The following is a 17,256-nucleotide window of genomic DNA, read 5'->3' on the forward strand; positions in this document are numbered from 1 at the left end:
GTTCTTCGGGCAGCGTGGGTAGTGGGGTGCGGTGGAGAAGGCTGAAGGTGTGCCTTTGTTGTTCGAAGACGCTGAAGACCACTAGGTCTCTTGATTTTGTGCGATGTTGGGCTTTATGAGTCGTATTTGACAGTTTAAACGAAGCGTTGTCCACTCAACGCTGCGCATAGATGTAGCGTCTCGTGCCATTGCAGAATATTTCATCACGCTCATGTTTTTTCCCGAGCGAGTCTTGTCTAAACTAGTTTGAATCGGCTGCAAACGGTGACGAAGCCGTGTAGACGCACCATTATGCTCCGCTGTCTCGACTGCACAACAAAACCAGAGGAGCGTTGGGAGCAGACCACTCGGACAGATGCACCTAGAGTCACAGAAGACGAAACGTTAAGTGTTTCTCACTCAATACTGTACTGTTATTTCTCTAAATAGATAATGCGTGCTTTTGAGGGAAAAAAAGGCATGTTTGTTTTCAAGTGTTGAAAAAATAATTCATTAAACCTGATGCCAAATCTAGAACGCAGTGGCAGAGCAACGCATACCCTGATAGTTAAATTTGCCTGCAGGTTTCACTTTGGCCACCCCGTAACAAAATTTTTTGCAGTAAATTTTGAGTACAAATAAACGAAGCAATGCTCAATTAGACATAAGTTAGTATCACTTCGTTTTACACTCGGAAATGAAACGTCGCGAATTTCATGAATCTAATCCATCCGGAGCAGATACGAATCCTGTACTTTTCGAAATTCCCATGGGGGTACACAGGTGGCGCTTAAGGAGCCCGCGTAATGTCCCTACTTGTTTCATCTAGGGACCTTAAGCCCGCGTAGACACTAGCGCCAGATTCGCCTCTAGGTATTATTGAATGAAACTGTATGGGTGCCAACATTGGGCACGCTGATGGACGCCGGTTGCGTCGGTTGCGCCTCGCGTCGGATCTCACGTGTTGCTAGCGTGGCGTCGCTGTGCCCAGCGTGCCCACTCACGCAAGAAGAGACACGCGCGCATAGCCTTTCATTCTTACCACGCCATTTGCTCCAGAGGGAACGCGCCTGTTTCATTGGTAGCTTCCCTTCTGTTGCCCTCCGTCTGAGTGGAGTGCTCCGGCGCAGAGTTCGTTGGCCACTCCGAATGTGCTAATCGATGACACCATAACAAACTAGCCCTACTTCGATCTTAAGTAGGTTCGCCATTGAAAGCGGCATTACAAGCTTTCTTTTAAAGCTGCACGAACTCAACAGCTGATCACTTTTCTTACTTAGGAACTAATTTAAAACTGTAAAATTGCTTTACAATCACTCATCATTTGGTAATGTCCTTGCAACCTTTAACCAGTCCACATATCCGTTGTGACGAGCACTCAAGAACGCTTTATCTACGCTTTTCAAGCCTGGAAAGCAGCAGCGGTAAGATTGCACAAAGGTGCCACTCTCAAAAGTAGCCTTAGCTAACTGTACTGCCATTTCATGTCGCTCACTGTACACTGCCACTGCAGCACACCAAATTCCATGCTTGTGACATGCCTTATGGCTGCAGTGTATTACTGGGTGTCATGAGCAGCAGGAACGTTGAACAACACCCCTAGAATGCGCCATACCTACCCATCTATGCACCGTTGTTGCTCTTTTTGTAGTCGTTTATTGTATTTCACTACAAACGCTGACGCCTTCAGAAAATCTAGCTTTCCGCTAACTTCGCAGAACAAGGGCCCGGTAAGCAGCGCTCCTTTTGAAATTGAGCCGGCATCGTCTGCTACGATGCGGACCCCGCCCCCATCGGCGGCGTTGTAGCAGACGACGCAACGGTCCGTCCGGCGAGGAGGAGACGACGCCGTTTCCGCCGCAGCAGACGACGTTTACTCCATAACGCACAAACCGGCTGGATAACGAAGCGAAAAGAAAAGCGACTCATTAGATGAAACCAAATCTGCCGCCGTCGCGATATCTGAAGCGGGCAATTCTTCCTTTTTGTCTTTCCTCCCACACATCTGAAGCTTTCTTTTATTTCTTTTATCTTTCCTTTTCTCGCGCGCATGTTGCAGTGTGCCGGCTGTCGGAGCGCGCGCTCGTGCGTTCGAGCATGGCGTCCTGTTCCGCCCCCCAAAGCAGCCAATCAGCGGCCGTAGCGTGGCGCATTCGAAAAAGCAACAGCACCGAAAAGGAGTGCGGAGGCGCATGCGTTCATGGCGCGTCTGTCGGGTGTTCAAATTCCACCGTTTTCTAAAGCAGTCAGTTTGTTTTCCCGGCATCCAACGCCATCCACGTTTGAGCTTGCGTCACCTCCGGATCTCAAATTCTCCTAAGCTAAGTGGCTCGCCCGGTATTTTTCGCTTTGTCTCACGTTTTGCGATCCGGTGAGAGAAGCGAACTACTTTTCGAAGCGGAGCGCCGCGAAGCGCAGTTATACTAGCCGGCGCGTTTCCGGTTCCGCTCGCCTCTCCTCCTTTCGGAGCGCCGCTCCTCTCCCAACGATGCCGACGGGTGTTCCAGGCTCGAGCAACTTGTTGCAGTCGGGAACTATCTCTGTGTGAGTGAAGTGCGCGCTGTGCGGCCGTCCGAGCAGGCCTTGGTGGTGGTGGTGGCTACGGTTGTATTCTTTTCCGTTCGATCCCCCCCTACGGCAACCCCGTTTGCAACCGCCGTCGCACACACGCAGAAAGGGACAAGGCGCGCCGACGCCGCTAGCAGACGCCGGCGCCTCCGATCACGACCTGGGACCGTACAATCGGGAATTAGCCGAGGAGCTACCGAGATGACCATGGAGAGCATCGAAGTTGATCGTTCTCTCTACGACATCGGGGACTCGGACCTCAAGGAGCTGTGGGCCCAGGAGTCCTTCGAATCGGTGAGAGTGCGGTGCGCTGGCTGTGTGTGTGTGTGTGACACCTTGCTGTGAGTTTGGCGGATGCTTCTGGATGGATGCTCGTGCCTGTGTGTGTATGTGCGTGTGTGTGCGTGCATTTTTTTTTTTGTCAGCTTGTGTGCTCGCGAATAGGTTCTGCCGATGATGCTGCCGATGGACTGTCGCAGTGTCGCAACGCCCATTGTGCTTCTCCACATCGGGTTTCAATTTCGAAGCTTTTTTTTTTTCCGGTCGTTTTGAGCGACTTTGATCGCCTGCATCCCCGCCCCCCCCCCCCCGTCGTTCCTTCTCGCCGCATTGCTCTGCGTGCCGCTTAGCGGATTGGAACGGGATCTTTGACCTCTTCTTCTACCTCGAGGGCCCGTAGACCGGTCACCGGCTTATAGATGTGGGCCGGTGGTAGGCAAGTGAAAGCGTTGCGTTATTATTATTATTATTATTATTATTATTATTATTATTTTATTATTTTATTATTATTATTATTATTATTATTATTATTATTATTATTATTATTATTATTATTATTATTATTATTATTATTATTATTATTATTATTATTATTATTATTATTGCACAACCAGGACCTTCCGGCGATGTCTCCTCACCTTAGCAGAAAATACCTAAGGAGTCTTCTCACACTCTTGGAAATGGATAGTAAAAGTTGTGATTGTACCCATCCATTACCCCCCTTTGCACGTTTGCTGCGTTTAGCTCACGTTTCGTCATTTAAGGTAGCATATTGCGGTTAGTACTCTGTGCATCAGGGCTTGCACAGGTTACTGCTCGATTACTTGGAACTTGTCACAGTAGTGAGGTCACTTTTTTGTACTAATATTTCCCTACAGGTACTAACTGTAAATAGTTACTACTAAGTGCGGTGGCAGTGAAAATAATTGGTCGGCCATTGACCTCGCGTCTTAACAGTTGTGTCCTTGCTTTGTAGATGTATGCCGTTCACAGGCAGTCGAAGGCGTTCATTAATAATAATAATAATAATAATAATAATAATAATAATAATAATAATAATAATAATAATAATGTAATATTATTATTATTATTTTTATTATTATTATTATTACGGGGTCGTGACAATGACGAAAGGAGCACACAGTGGGTCGAAGATCAAACTGTTTATTCGCCCGAACTTGTGGCCACGAAAAAGGAAATTGAGATTACAGCAAGACACGCACGCTGATATCGGCGAACTGAGCGTCGGTCGTGGATCGACTGACCAGGGGGCGAAGCGCGTCGGCATTTATACACTTGCCGTCGAACATTCTAGCGTTGTCGCTATATCGCTAGCGGCGATATTGTTTCCAGAATAATCTGAAAGGTTCACGAAGTGGGCGTAATCTTAAAAAAACAATTTACTATAGCCTCGAAGCTTCTCTAATAACGTAGGAGTGGTTCGCGCTGAACATAGTGTAACATGGTGACAAAAAAAAAAAAAAAACGTGAAGAAAGGTGCGTAGCATTATTATTATTATTATTAATATTATTATTATTATTATTGCAAAGCACTGCATATCTAAGACCTAGTGGAGATGTCTTACCACCTCAACAAAGTCTCTAATTAACGAGTCCTCCCACACTCTTAAAAAAAAAAAACCCGTACCAAAGGTAGCAACTGCATCATTTACTACTTCCTTGGCAGATTTCCTACCTTTCGTAAACTGTCGCTTCGTTTTAAGGTAGTAAATATTGTAGTTACTCCATAGAGTGTAAGGGTAATAAAGTTGCCTTATTCGAATTACTATATGCCAGTAGGTACTAACTGCGAGCAGTATGTCGTGGTAGTAAAACTTTCTGACCTTGCAGTTACTACGTTCAGTTTCTACGCAGGTAGTAAGTGTTTTAGGCAAGTGCCTACTACCTTAATGGTAGTAAGTAGCCCCGCTTTCTTCTTGCACGCTATCCCCGCGTTGTGCTTTCGTGTCACACTTTTTTTCCGTGCCACAATATTTTTTTGTAATACTGTTCTGTACTTCCCACTCACGAGGTTAGTGGGTGAACGCACCCCTGCTTTGTTTGCCCACTATCGTGCTATAAATAACAACTTCTCGCCGCTTCCGACTGCGGTTGTAATGAAAAAAAAAAATACTGGTGTTATTGTGCCCGCTTCGCGATTGAAAACGAAAACAATCAAATTGTTTTGTTCGGCCTGTTTTCGTTCGCATTCCCTACCGCGTTTTCGGCTGTCGGCGGCGCGCTTTCGAAACGGACTCTCCGAGAAAAAGTTGGACGCCGACTGGTTTCTGCGAGCGCCTTGAGATTGTTTATTTTTGTTGTCGATTGGTTAATGCAGAAGTGATAAAAAAGAAAAGATACTGAGAATAGAAGAAAAGAACACAGTGCGAAAGGGCGAGCGCAAAACATCAACTGACTTTCATTTCAGAAAGATACTGCTGATCATCGTGTGCATGCGCGCCCCCGTGGCGTCGCTAATGAAGCATTGACTCAAACAGGCTGTGCTCGTTGTTGAACAAATACACCAATATGTCGCCTGTACAGTCATGTGCACTCCGTTCTTCTCCTTCAAGTATTCCTTTGTTTTCCACTTTCGCGGCAAAAATGTCGCCCGTCAATGCAACACCAGCTCTCCTAACTGGAAGTTTCATTGGAGGTACATACTATAGCAGCTTTTAGTGTTTGTTTTGTTTTATTTTCTTTTTTTTTACTTCCGGCTTAAAAAAATCGAGGTGGTACACTTCATCTTAGCCTCTAATAACCACGCATTTCTCATATTTGAAATTCTCCTTCAGTATCGCAGCTTTACGTAATTGACGATCTGGACGCCCCCAATTAACCCTAACGGAGTGTGCTGATGCGCTTTATCTCTCAGTCACGAATTTCTCATTTCTCCTGAAAATTGAATCGTATTGATTCGTATGGACATTCACTGTTAGGCGCACATTGAAATTCAGTGTGCAGTAAATACTGCTGATTCGTATTAGAAAGTCAAATATAGTATGAAATAATTGATATTCTCAAATAATTACAATAACACTCTTGAGTATTCACGGTTTTATTCACAGAGTGATCGATCATAGGGTTGTGGCAGGGTATCTCATATTAGAGTAACAAAGAGTGGATCATATTTGGTATTTTAGATTAAGCGTCGTGGTATGTGCGGATATCCACTGTCAGACGCACAGAAATAATTGTTTTCGTCTGCAAGATGTCCCTATTACTAGACTGTTGTTACGCACGAATTTAAGATCGCAAGTATGGATCTATAGGTAATGAACGTAGATTCATTTCTATCAAGCGATTGCAGGTAGCGTCGTATCGGCGTAATCTTTACTTCAGCACTTTTATCACAGCCAGCTTTTCCATTAACGATCACGGTTATTTACTGCGTTATGACAAGGTCCTCACGAACCATTACTCGTAGCACTCAATAAAGGAAAAAAAAAGAACGCAAAAAACCATAATTTAATGCCTTACAATCCCCAAGACCTGTATACAGCCAGCGCCGAATGTTTAGAGACCGTGAGTTGCAAGAAAAATCTGAATATATCCGCCGTCTACACAGGCAGGCTTAAGTGTATCTCGGGATGACATGTAATGTGTCGTTCGAGCGAATACAGTTACAAAAAGTGCAGGGAAATCAAACGTATTTTCAGACAGATTGTTGTATATACTTTTGCACTGACTCTACTTATATCAAGTATATCCTTTGTGCACCGCTTTTTTATTATCCTTCAGGAACAGGTGCATACAAACTATATACATAGCAGTAACGTAACAGCTGTAATTTTCTCGATTGATTGTGTCGCTGCTTTTTTTTTTCTTTTTGCCGCTTAACAGAAGAGAAACTGGTAATCCATTTCGTTCGCTCTCTTTAGGTTGCAATAAACTCGAGCATCCTTTATAACAGTAGTTTTTTTTCTCATGATTATCAATATTTTCGTAATGTACTATTCTGTGGGTGAATGAGATATAGGTATGCTTGGTCATCATATCGCTTTTCATATTTTGTCACAATAACGTTCATAATTCGTCGCGATAGTTGATCGCTTTCGTTCTTTCCTTCTGTATTTCTACCCGCCACGGTGGTTTAGCGACTCTGGTTTTCGACTCTTGACGCGAAGGTCGCTGAATCGAATCCAATACACAATGACCGTGTACCTCGATAGAGGAAAAACGCTATAGAGGCGCGTCTGTTTAAGATTTATATGACCACGTTAAATAACACCACACGTTCCAAGTTTCTGAAGCCATCCCCTATACGGCATGTGTGGCAGTTATCAAACAGTTATCTCAACCTCAAACAGTTATCTTGTTATCCGTGCACCTGACGTTAACCGTCAAGTCCGGCTACACCGTTTTACGTCACGCTGTTTTTTAAGGAAAAAAAAACACGTTACGTTGATATTACAACGCTATTCGTAATTTAGATAAGGTATATAATTTCGGGGTTGTTATTTTTGAGGCGGATGTCTGTCGGGAACGTCGTACCATGCGTCACTGAAAACAGTAGGAGACTTGAGCGCGCGTTTACCGTTGACGGATATGAAAGCCCGGCCAAATTTGCTGAAGCGATGGTTATTTCGCAACTCCATAAGTAAGTTGACAGGAAGGTGCTGCTTACTACTGTGACATATATTAAAGGTCAGACGTTCCTTTCCTCTTCAAACTAAGCGCTCGAGTATCACGTATCCACATTTGGTAAAATGTTAAAAATGCAAAATAAAAGCTACCTTGCAATACCCTATTTTTTATGTTTCTTGCTGGCTGAGCCGTATTTTACGGAGGACGCATTTCTTTGTAGAGTATTTGACATCTTGGCTTTTTTTATTGAGTTTTTTTTTTCACTGTGATAATTTTTCTACAGATGTAGTTGGCGTCTTAAGCACCTACTATGGTGGCCTTCATCCAATCAGACCACAGGATGATGATTCTTGTCTCCATGAGCCTATAGCTACAGCGCTATTGTGATGAGCATTCCAAAAACCATCATTACGTGGTATCCATAACAATCAGGTTGTATATATAAGTGCTTACGTCGGTGTGCACCCGCTCTGTATTGAAGAAAAGGTGTCACCTGGTTAACTCTTTGGTTAACTGGTTATGATGCTTGACTGCCCACCCGAAGGTCGCGGGCTCGAATCCATTTCGATGGAGACATATTGCTTCAGGCCCGTGTGCTTGGACATGGGTATAGATCGAAATATTCCTGATTGTGGAAATTCCGAAGTCACTTCATGCAGTCTTATCGTCGTGGTTTTTAGACGTAAAAGCACAGCAAGTACTTTCAGTTATTTAAGAAATTAAAAGTTTTCTCGTTCCTGAAAATTTCGGGGAGTGAAAAAAAAAAACGGCGACTTTCAATAGTAAACGCTGTATTCCCGCAGTTCATATACTTTGAATCGCTTTAAAAAAGTGCTTTAAGACGTTCTCTGTTTCGTGACCTAACGAAACGCGAGTGTGGCTGTGACACTGTTTTTTTCAAAGTGGGGTGAAGTGTTCGTTTTTTTTTCCATTTATTTCCCCAGGAGAGTACCCGAGCGAGTCTGATAACGGTTTATCTTTAAATCCCTTCTTATCGCTCTTCCCACGCAATGACGTCCTGTTCGTTTGACTCGCGAGCTGTAATCAACCCGGAAATACGCGGCGATAAGATAGGGTTTGTAAATAAACACGTAAATTGCGCTAGCGAAAAACGAGCGAGCGGGGACAAAAAAAACGGAGAGGGAAGATAACAAAAGTAGGGGAATTCCATTTGCACGTCACTAGTAACGAGGAGGCTAACTATAGGCGCACAGTGTAGGGGCCCGGATGGAACTGGAGATGTTCGTACCATACCGTTATCTCCGGGAGATAAGCCGCACTGTTTCCTCGAGTTGATTTAGTTCAGCATGGGAAAGCGCGCGTCAAAGGCTTAGCTAGTAGTAATGTTCGCGGCTTTAATCCGGTTCGTTCTGGCCAGGAAGTGTTTCCCCGTGGTGTAGCCGGAAGTTGGCCATCTTTAAACTAGTGTGAGATGCATCCTTCCAGTGCGTGGACATATAACGGAAATTTCCGCTTGCGTGTATTGCTGAATACAGTTTGTGTTCCGTGGAGAACCCTCCCTGTATGCAATTTTTTTTTTAGAGGCCGCTTCAGTGTAACGTACCACAACGTCATAGCTTACGCTGTAACGCACAGCGGCAATTTGGGACGGGAAACGATCTTAGTGAAATATCTTTTCTATAAGCGTTTCTATCTCACTCGAAGAACCCCGAGGATCAATTATGAGATATTTCCGGCCAAGGTCCTGGCCGTACTTACACTCGTGTGACGTTTTGATGTAGTCGCCCCATCGTAACCCAAGCCGTCATGCCATCATAACTCGTCATAAGCCAACTACCCGTCACAACACAACGCATCGCCATAACCCAACATATTATGACATCCTGACCCATCACAACCCAACAGAACATCGCAACCCAACGCATTGCCATAACCCAACCCATTATGACATCCTGACCCATCATGACCCAATTAACAGCCCATGATAACCCAACGCATATCAGTAACGCTTGACATGGAGTCGCGTGTAACTGCTGCCCTTAGTGCACATACAAATATCCACCTAAAGGTATGAATATCAAGTTACATAATCTGGCCCTTATTGAACATGACGTCAGCAGAAAAGAGTATGTACTATAGCATAGCTAAGGCGTCAGTCTGAAGAGGTCACTACTGCTTATGATAGCAGTGCATATGTACAACCTAGTAATTCGGTTCTTGACTTATCTGAAAACACAAACAACGTTTTTACCGCTGCGTTTCATTGGCTCTCAGTGGATGCGCAGCTTTTTTTTTTCAATGTGCTCCGGATGATAAACTGTGCTGAGTGAAAAAAAAATGAGCCTTCTGATGGACACTTTCTTACTTCGAAGAAGAAGAAAAAAAGCTTCATTAGTAATTATCAGAACATATTTTCAGATGCACTCTGCGTGGAGTCGGCCAGCCTGTGGCACTCGTATTATCGTAATCTACGTTGGAATTTTTCTTGCGCATAAGTCTACGTCAATCACGTGGAAAGCCCACGTGAGCTTGGTATCCTATTCCGTCTCAGTGTCAGTTACCGCGATTTCTTTTCGCCTCCTTCGGCGCCTCTTTTCGCAATGGCCTTTTGCGAACTATATTTTGCCTCCACATCTCTCTCTTTCTTCCGTTCCTTGGTTTAATTTCGCGGTCCGCGCAGCCTCTTCTTCCCTGCTAGCTTTCGCTTGATCGCCGCCGCCAACGCAGCTTGTTTGGAGCGCTATAGTCTCTCCGGCTTTTCACGCTGGAAGTACGACAGCAAGCAGCTGGTCTCGTTGCGAGGCGGACTGCAGCACTTGTCGCTGCGGCGAAACGAAAACGAAAAAAAAAAAAAGCCGAGAACAACGAGGAACGCGAGAGAAATATACTGCGAATGCCTGCAGGCTGCGGAGGATTGACTGTGGCGCTACGTGTTGTCCCTTCATCTCTCTATATCTCTCTCTCTTTCACCCTCTCACTCACTCTAGTCTGTAAGCGCACCGAGAGTGAGCCTGTATAAACGAATACGCGCCTGAGCTGCGACAGCTTTACGCTCGGCATTCATCCGGCCCGCGTTTGTACAGGGTGTCCCATCTAACTCGAGCGCAGGTTTTTGAAAGGTTCGCTGCGTATCCTGTATCAACAACAAAAAAAATCTACGAAACGAAACTCTGGTCGTGTTGCTGTTCGCCTTCTGTGGAAATGATGCGCAGCACGTAGGCTCAGTACTTGCGAGTTCGGCGTTCATCAGTAATTGGTCGTAATGGTCTTTAAACAGGTGCTATCATTAGCAGCGCGAGCTAGAACACCGGATTAATGTTTACTCGACAGTTACTTGTTAAGCGCTGATGTAAATGTGGCGTACTGAATGACCAAACGTACCTCTCCGCTTGAGCATTTACTTGTCGTGCACACTTCGGCGTTTGCCGACTGCGTTTAGCCCGTATGACCTTTAAATGTCATTGCAGTGCCCTCTCTGATGCTTCTCACTACAAATCTCTCTGATTTCTGCACTTATGGCGCATATGTCCTATACCTTAGACTTGGAGCACTTCAAAACTTACACATCTGCTTCACGCTGCCTCAGAGTCAAGTGCCATGAACGTGTATTCGTCACTGGTGTCCGTTCTACAAAATACAGTGTACTGGTGGCGTTGGTTAACGGCAGGGAACCAACCGTTATGTTGGGAGCCGTCAAGTCACAAATTGTGATAAAAAAAAAAGATGTAGTAGTTATGGCAACTTGCTTGATGACTCGGAAACTAAGAATAAAGGTTTTATTATTATGCTGTTTCGCAGAGATGACCTATTAGACGTCACTCGCGCGTCTCTGCGTAGCGTATGGCAGCTGCTAGCTTGGTGCCGATCTGTTTATGTGTAGTATCCCGACTTATTTCAGCGTATCCTTTACAGGCCTGCGGAGACAGATAATGAAATGTCGAAAAGGTAGGGAGCTCAACCAGAACTCTAGAATCCGGTTCACTGCCCTACACAAAGAGGAAAGGGAAGGAGAAAGATGAAAAGATGAGCGGAGAAAAAAAGATATATAAGCTGCATTTCGTTTGAAATGATACGCACTTTAGTTAATATGTCAGCGGATTTGTCACTCCGGCGTTTCGTCGGCGTTCTGCGTCAGTGGTTGTGAGGAAGCGGAACGCGCACAACTTGTGAGGAGGAGAAGGACTTTTTCAAGGCTTCGTGCACGCTTCAATAAAACAACGGAAGAGGGTTGTGGTTCACGGGAGCAAAGTGATGAACGCAATATCATTGTTCTTCGGAAGCTTGTGTCCTGGTATGTTCGGCGTTGAACTTCCGCACAATCCGTCACCACCAGCTGTTCGTCAGACACGTGTATTAACTTTCTTTAACAATATGTACACTAAGATTTGGCTTCCGCAGCAAACATCACTCATGTCAGTCAATAGAAATGTGTTTAAATCCTCATAAAATTTCTGTAGGTTTAAATACGCAGCAAAGAAGGACGAGTTGGGGCGAAGTTTTCGAAGGCTGCAATGCGTGATCATCGTAATCTTCATCTTGGAATATCGCATTTGATTAACGGCGCCGATACATTAGCGTATAGCTCATATATTTCAAAGCATATTTTTTTACGTTTCGGCTAGTCTGGAAACAATTTATAAACCTGCAATACGTCTGGAAGTTCCTTGTTCGTTGGGCGTTTACTGTGATTTCGTACGATTCGCTTGTTTGATGTGATTTTCGCACACCTCGTTCACTTTAGGCAGCTTTACTTCGGGTGCTCTCGGAACAAATTACTAACTCCAGCGATTTCGGAACTGACCATATACTGCCTGTCTCGTTTGCGAGTTTAGCTACGTTTCCAAATATGGCGTCTGATAATGACTCTAAGACCTTCAGTTGCGAATATAGTCTTACGTCAATTGTAATCGGTTACTTGTCAGATAACTGACGTAATAGCAATGCCTAATGTACCACGCCTGTTAAACAGAGTTTGAACGCTTCGGACTGCTGATTGATGAGCACAGAGCATGATGCAATAGCCTTGCATGTATTCTTGACAAGATGGATTGAAGTTGTTTTGCATTGTTCACTAATGTAACTGATCTCTTTTTTGAGGGCGCCTGTGTAACAGCCAAAAAAATGTGTGAACAAAAAAGGTGAATATAGCTTTAGTAAACAGATTTCATTTCGATTGAACTAACCCTGAAAAATTCCAGCCTTGCATACTTATGTACCAGCACGCGCCCCGCTGCGGTGGTCTAGTGGCTAAGGTACTCGGCTGCTGACCCGCAGGTCACGGGTTCGAATCCCGGCTGTGGCGGCTGCATTTCCGGTGGAGGCGGAAATGTAGTAGGCCCGTGTACTCAGATTTGGGTGCACGTTAAAGAACCCCAGGTGGTCGAAATTTCCGGAGCCCTCCACTACGGCGTCTCTCATAATCATGTATTGGTTTTGGGACGTTAAACCCAACAAATCAATCAATCAATTATGTACCAGCACGTACAAACGCATACACAAATTCGCATAATGACTGAAACCCTCACCCCTCCCCAAAGTTTTCGGCCAAGCCTTGCACCATGACATAAACACGATAATCACATTGTTTCGATTCTATATAAACTCTATATGTAATTTGCTGTTCCCGCTTCAGTTAAGGCGCGGCGCAAGATTGCAATGTCAAGGCACCCTTCATGCCGCATCTTTCAAGCTTCGAGTGAGTTTTCGTTCGTGCCAATGCGCAGCTTGTATCGAAGATTTCGAAAAATATGTCGTTAATATTTTTTACAAAGCGCTCTTTTAGCATTTGTATTTTTTTGTCGCGGGAAAATGGCAAACAGTGCTCCACTCAGTCATCCTTCACGAGGGCCGGCGTTCAGCATCGTCATGCGCGTATGCATTCTAAAAGACAGGACTTGCAAACACGGACTCGAGAAAGAAATCGAGACACCACAGTGATGCCATAACTTCTTTGACGTGTATTGACTTCCTGTCTATACGCGTTCGCATGCCGTATTTTTAGAACAAAATCACTTACCAACTTGCTCAGCTCTAGGTTACTTTAGGCGCGTACCGTTTGCAGCATTCTTCCAGAGTATTTGCAGCATACTTGGCATAAGTAACAACGTAGCCAGAGATGACTATCATGCATGGACGTTGTTAGGTGAGACGTTCGCATTAGAAAATTGTATAATGTTCACAAACTAACGACCACATGTTGACCAGAGACGAGAATTCGCGTTTCGCTGCTATTCTCCTTCTCTGTGGTCTCTATGTGGTCCTTAGCACGTGGTCGGTATTGATACCATTTGGGAAGGTAATTAAATGGGCGGTGACGACGACGCGTACAGACGGAATCACACTTCTCTAGAGCGCCCAGCAAGCTGCTTCAGCTGTCGTTTTGTGCAGAAATGTGTAAAGACCAACGCCGTAATGATACCAAACATTGTCGTTACTGCATGCTAGGTCCTTGTCCTGTAATTCGAGCGACAACGGAAGCTTGTAGCTATGCGGACAAGAACGGCGTTCACAGTCACATCATATGGTGGTTTCGGGACGGTAAACCCCACATGTCAATCAATCACCGTCCACAGCCACGTGCCGCACCGCTCGAGTAAAATGCAGCTCTGATCTGTCGTCACTGCCCACCGTGCGACAGACGGGGAAACATTGCAACGCGAGGAAAAGAGAGCGCCTAAAATACCCCCCTTCGAAAGAGAGTTGTCGGAACTCATCTGAAGAAAACACCAACTGCCGCAACGATAAACGTTTGCCCCCCTTTCCCTCAGTTTCAGCGTTACGGACCTCCCCTCTCGCCTGGTCTTACTTGTCGTTAGTCTTTCTTTTCCCTATCGGGCGATCGTCGGTGCGCTAACCAGGCCACCGCTGTGGCGCGGCCGTCGGTCCCCTCTGACTCCGAATCCAGCGCCGTTCGCCGGCCCATCTGGCAACCAAGGCTGCCCGAGTGTCAGGCTTGCTCGGGGGCGCTCCAGGTATATCGAGTCCGTTTCCTCCTTTTATACTCGGCTGTGCGTCCGGCCGGTGAATGAACCGACTGCGTCCCGCTCGGCTCGCACTTTTTCGAGCTCTTTCTTTTTTTCTTATGCGCGTGTTGTTCTTCTTCTTTTGTGCTTTTTTGTTCACTTTTTTATTTTGTTTTCCTGCGTCGGAGCGCAACAACTTCCTCCGCCCCACTGTTGCAATTCTCTCTCCACTCGGCTGAACCAACTTCTCTCTCGCCACGGTGCCTTCTCAGCTGCGCTGTTTATTATGGCGGCAACCTCCTCTTTCGGGCTCTTGGGAAAAATAAGAGATTCGTCGCCCGTCCGTCCGCGTGGTGGAATGTTTCCGCGTGCTCGGAGCCGTTTTCCTGACTTCTTCTTTCGTGTACACATCATTTCCGGCGCTGGCCTAGAACCGTTGTCGTCGATCCAACGCTGCAACACTCCGTGAGAGCTATTTAACGCGCGTGGTCGTCTTTTAAAGTCTCATCCAGCGCAGCATCACGTCAAACTTGGTCCGCCAATTGCGATTGCTGACTCGTTTGTGCTATAGTCCCAGATCTTATGTCATAGTATGTAACTTCGACAAAATACTTTGCGTTTCAACGCGTGCGATTCGGTCAGAATCAAACTACAAGAAGGGCGTAGCCAAAAAATTATTGATGTTCGGGCGTGTGTGTGTAATTGTGCGCCTATGTATACACATACTACAAATGAAATGTTGTGGGGATAAAGGGTAAGGGCGTGGAGCCGGGGTGGTAGTGTAATCTTCCGAGCCACTTCCTTGGCTACGCCACTGATGACGGGCAGAAACAAGATTGATGGTCCGTTTATAATACAGGCTTTCCCAGCGTTAACAATCTCCCTTAACTGACTTGTCATTACTTACGGAGCGAATTGTGGGGGACTACGCAACACGATACGCCCTTTTGAACTTTTCGCAGACTATGCGGTTGTGCAACTCAATACGACTTGTTTTTATGATCTAAGGCGAGCCACTGGTATTGCACGGATGCTACTAATTGAAATAGAAGACATACTTCGCGTCTTTTCACATTCTTTCCACTTGCCAGTGTGTGGTAAGTGTAAGCCTGAATGTCTAAAATAGCGTGTGCTGTGCCTGCTTGCGTTATGCACCAAATCGATGTCTTGCGCCTTCGCAGTGTGCCAAGATTAATTACTTAAATTCCGTCTGCATTCCTATTTCATTGTTATCAATTGAATGCAATGATCCATCATGAAACGCTAATGGATGTGTGTTTATTCTCAACTGCATGTTCCTTCTCGACAGTACGTGTTTTGCCGTGCTGAAGGGAATGGTCACAGTAATTAAGAAGCAAAACAGGTTAAACGTTCCGGAGCGATTTCATTTTGCTTGCTTGCGCTAGATGGCGCTGAACTTCAACATACCTTTATCATGACTTCTTCGCCTCCCCCACCCAAATAATTTATTTCGTAACCAAGTCCTCTAGCTTGAGCCCTTTAAGTAATGCCAGTAGTGTCGATTTATATCTCAATCATGCGTAATTCGTGCTCGTTAGGTGCAGATAACCAATGTAGTTTACTTGTCGGTGGTCATACTGAAGCTTAGAGTGACAAAAATTGGAGTCCGTACTTGTTGATATGGATTCAATTAGTACTCCTTGTGGATAGACAAGTGCCCTCACCCGCCTTAACGAGTAGTCTTGACACAGGACCGCCTGTACAGCAGTCTGACTTTGGTACTAATCTTGTATTTCTTGCATCGTTACACACTATTAATGATTTCGTACGCATAAGAGAACAATTGCGATCATCGGTACTTTTTGTCAGTTTCACCTTTTGAGTCTATCATTTACAATCCTTGTGTTCTTTAGACTCTTACAAACTGTCACTATGATTGCTTGCTATGTTTGTACATTTTTTTGCAATAAAAATGTTGCCAATGCTGCCCATTTGTAAAGATTCGTGGTCCCAGTCAAGCACATTGGATGCTTTTTGACCAAGGCCCTTGGCGCCCAGAAGGTTTTAAAAAATGTTTCAATGTTTCAAAAAACTGTTGCAATATTTTCAATCTAATCAAGCCTCCATGTCCTCTCGAAGTTGGTCGGATCTCGGACGATAGTTATAGCGTGAGAACAGAACGACGACAAAGAGACAAGAAGTACACGAAGGTCTCTTTGTAGTCGTTCTGTTCTCGCGGCTTGACTATCGTCATGTCATACCAACTATAGCCCAAGCTGCCACACACTTCTATGGATCTCGGAGTCGTGAAATTTCCGGTTTATAGAAGCGGTTCTCCAGACAGAGCACAGGGAAAATTCGTGCACAGCGTTTTCCTGGTCATATCGTACGCTTCGTTTTTCCTTATTCTCACGGTAACGTCCTGCGCCGGTTCAGTTACGTCGCGCTCACCGCTCGCCTCTCTATACCTCGTGCGATTCCAAGCCTTGCACCTGCTTGCTGTAACAGGTTCGTAGTCACACCGAAACCCGACGAACCATGCCTCAGCAACGGCCTGACTGGCGTCAGCCGTGTGACGTTTGTGTGACGTTATCGTTAGTCTCCCGCGTTGCGGAGCTTACGTCATCAATACTTGCGCAAGAAACTTGGTGTCTGCTCAACGTGTGACGTAGATTACGTCATCAATACTTGCGCAAGAAACTTGGTGCCTGGTCAACGTGTGACGTAGATTACGTCATCAATACTTGCGCAAGAAACTTGGTGTCTGCTCAACGTGTGACGTAGATTACGTCATCAATACTTGCGCAAGAAACTTGGTGTCTGGTCAACGTGTGACGTAGATTAGCTTTCACTAAGGACGGGTGACTGAGGCAAGTTTCAACGTTGCATCCAGCGCTTATCAGTGTCGGTGTTGTTTTGAACGAAAATTTCAGATTGATAAGCCAAGCGTTATTTTTAT

The 17,256-nt window shown here is 45.3% G+C and overlaps 1 protein-coding gene across 1 annotated transcript in view; it reads left to right on the top strand.

Moving 5' to 3' along the window:
* Positions 1–2,479: 2,479 nt before the first annotated feature.
* Positions 2,480–17,256, top strand: part of LOC119164283 (uncharacterized) — a 252,433-nt gene continuing 237,656 nt past the window's right edge. The window contains exon 1 of the mRNA XM_037416431.2: positions 2,480–2,841. Within this exon, the coding sequence (XP_037272328.2) occupies positions 2,749–2,841 (93 nt within the window). The 5' untranslated portion in view covers positions 2,480–2,748. The remainder of the gene's footprint in view (positions 2,842–17,256) is intronic.

This window comes from Rhipicephalus microplus, chromosome 8 (genome assembly GCF_043290135.1).
Source record: "Rhipicephalus microplus isolate Deutch F79 chromosome 8, USDA_Rmic, whole genome shotgun sequence".
NCBI classification, from domain to species: domain Eukaryota; kingdom Metazoa; phylum Arthropoda; class Arachnida; order Ixodida; family Ixodidae; genus Rhipicephalus; species Rhipicephalus microplus.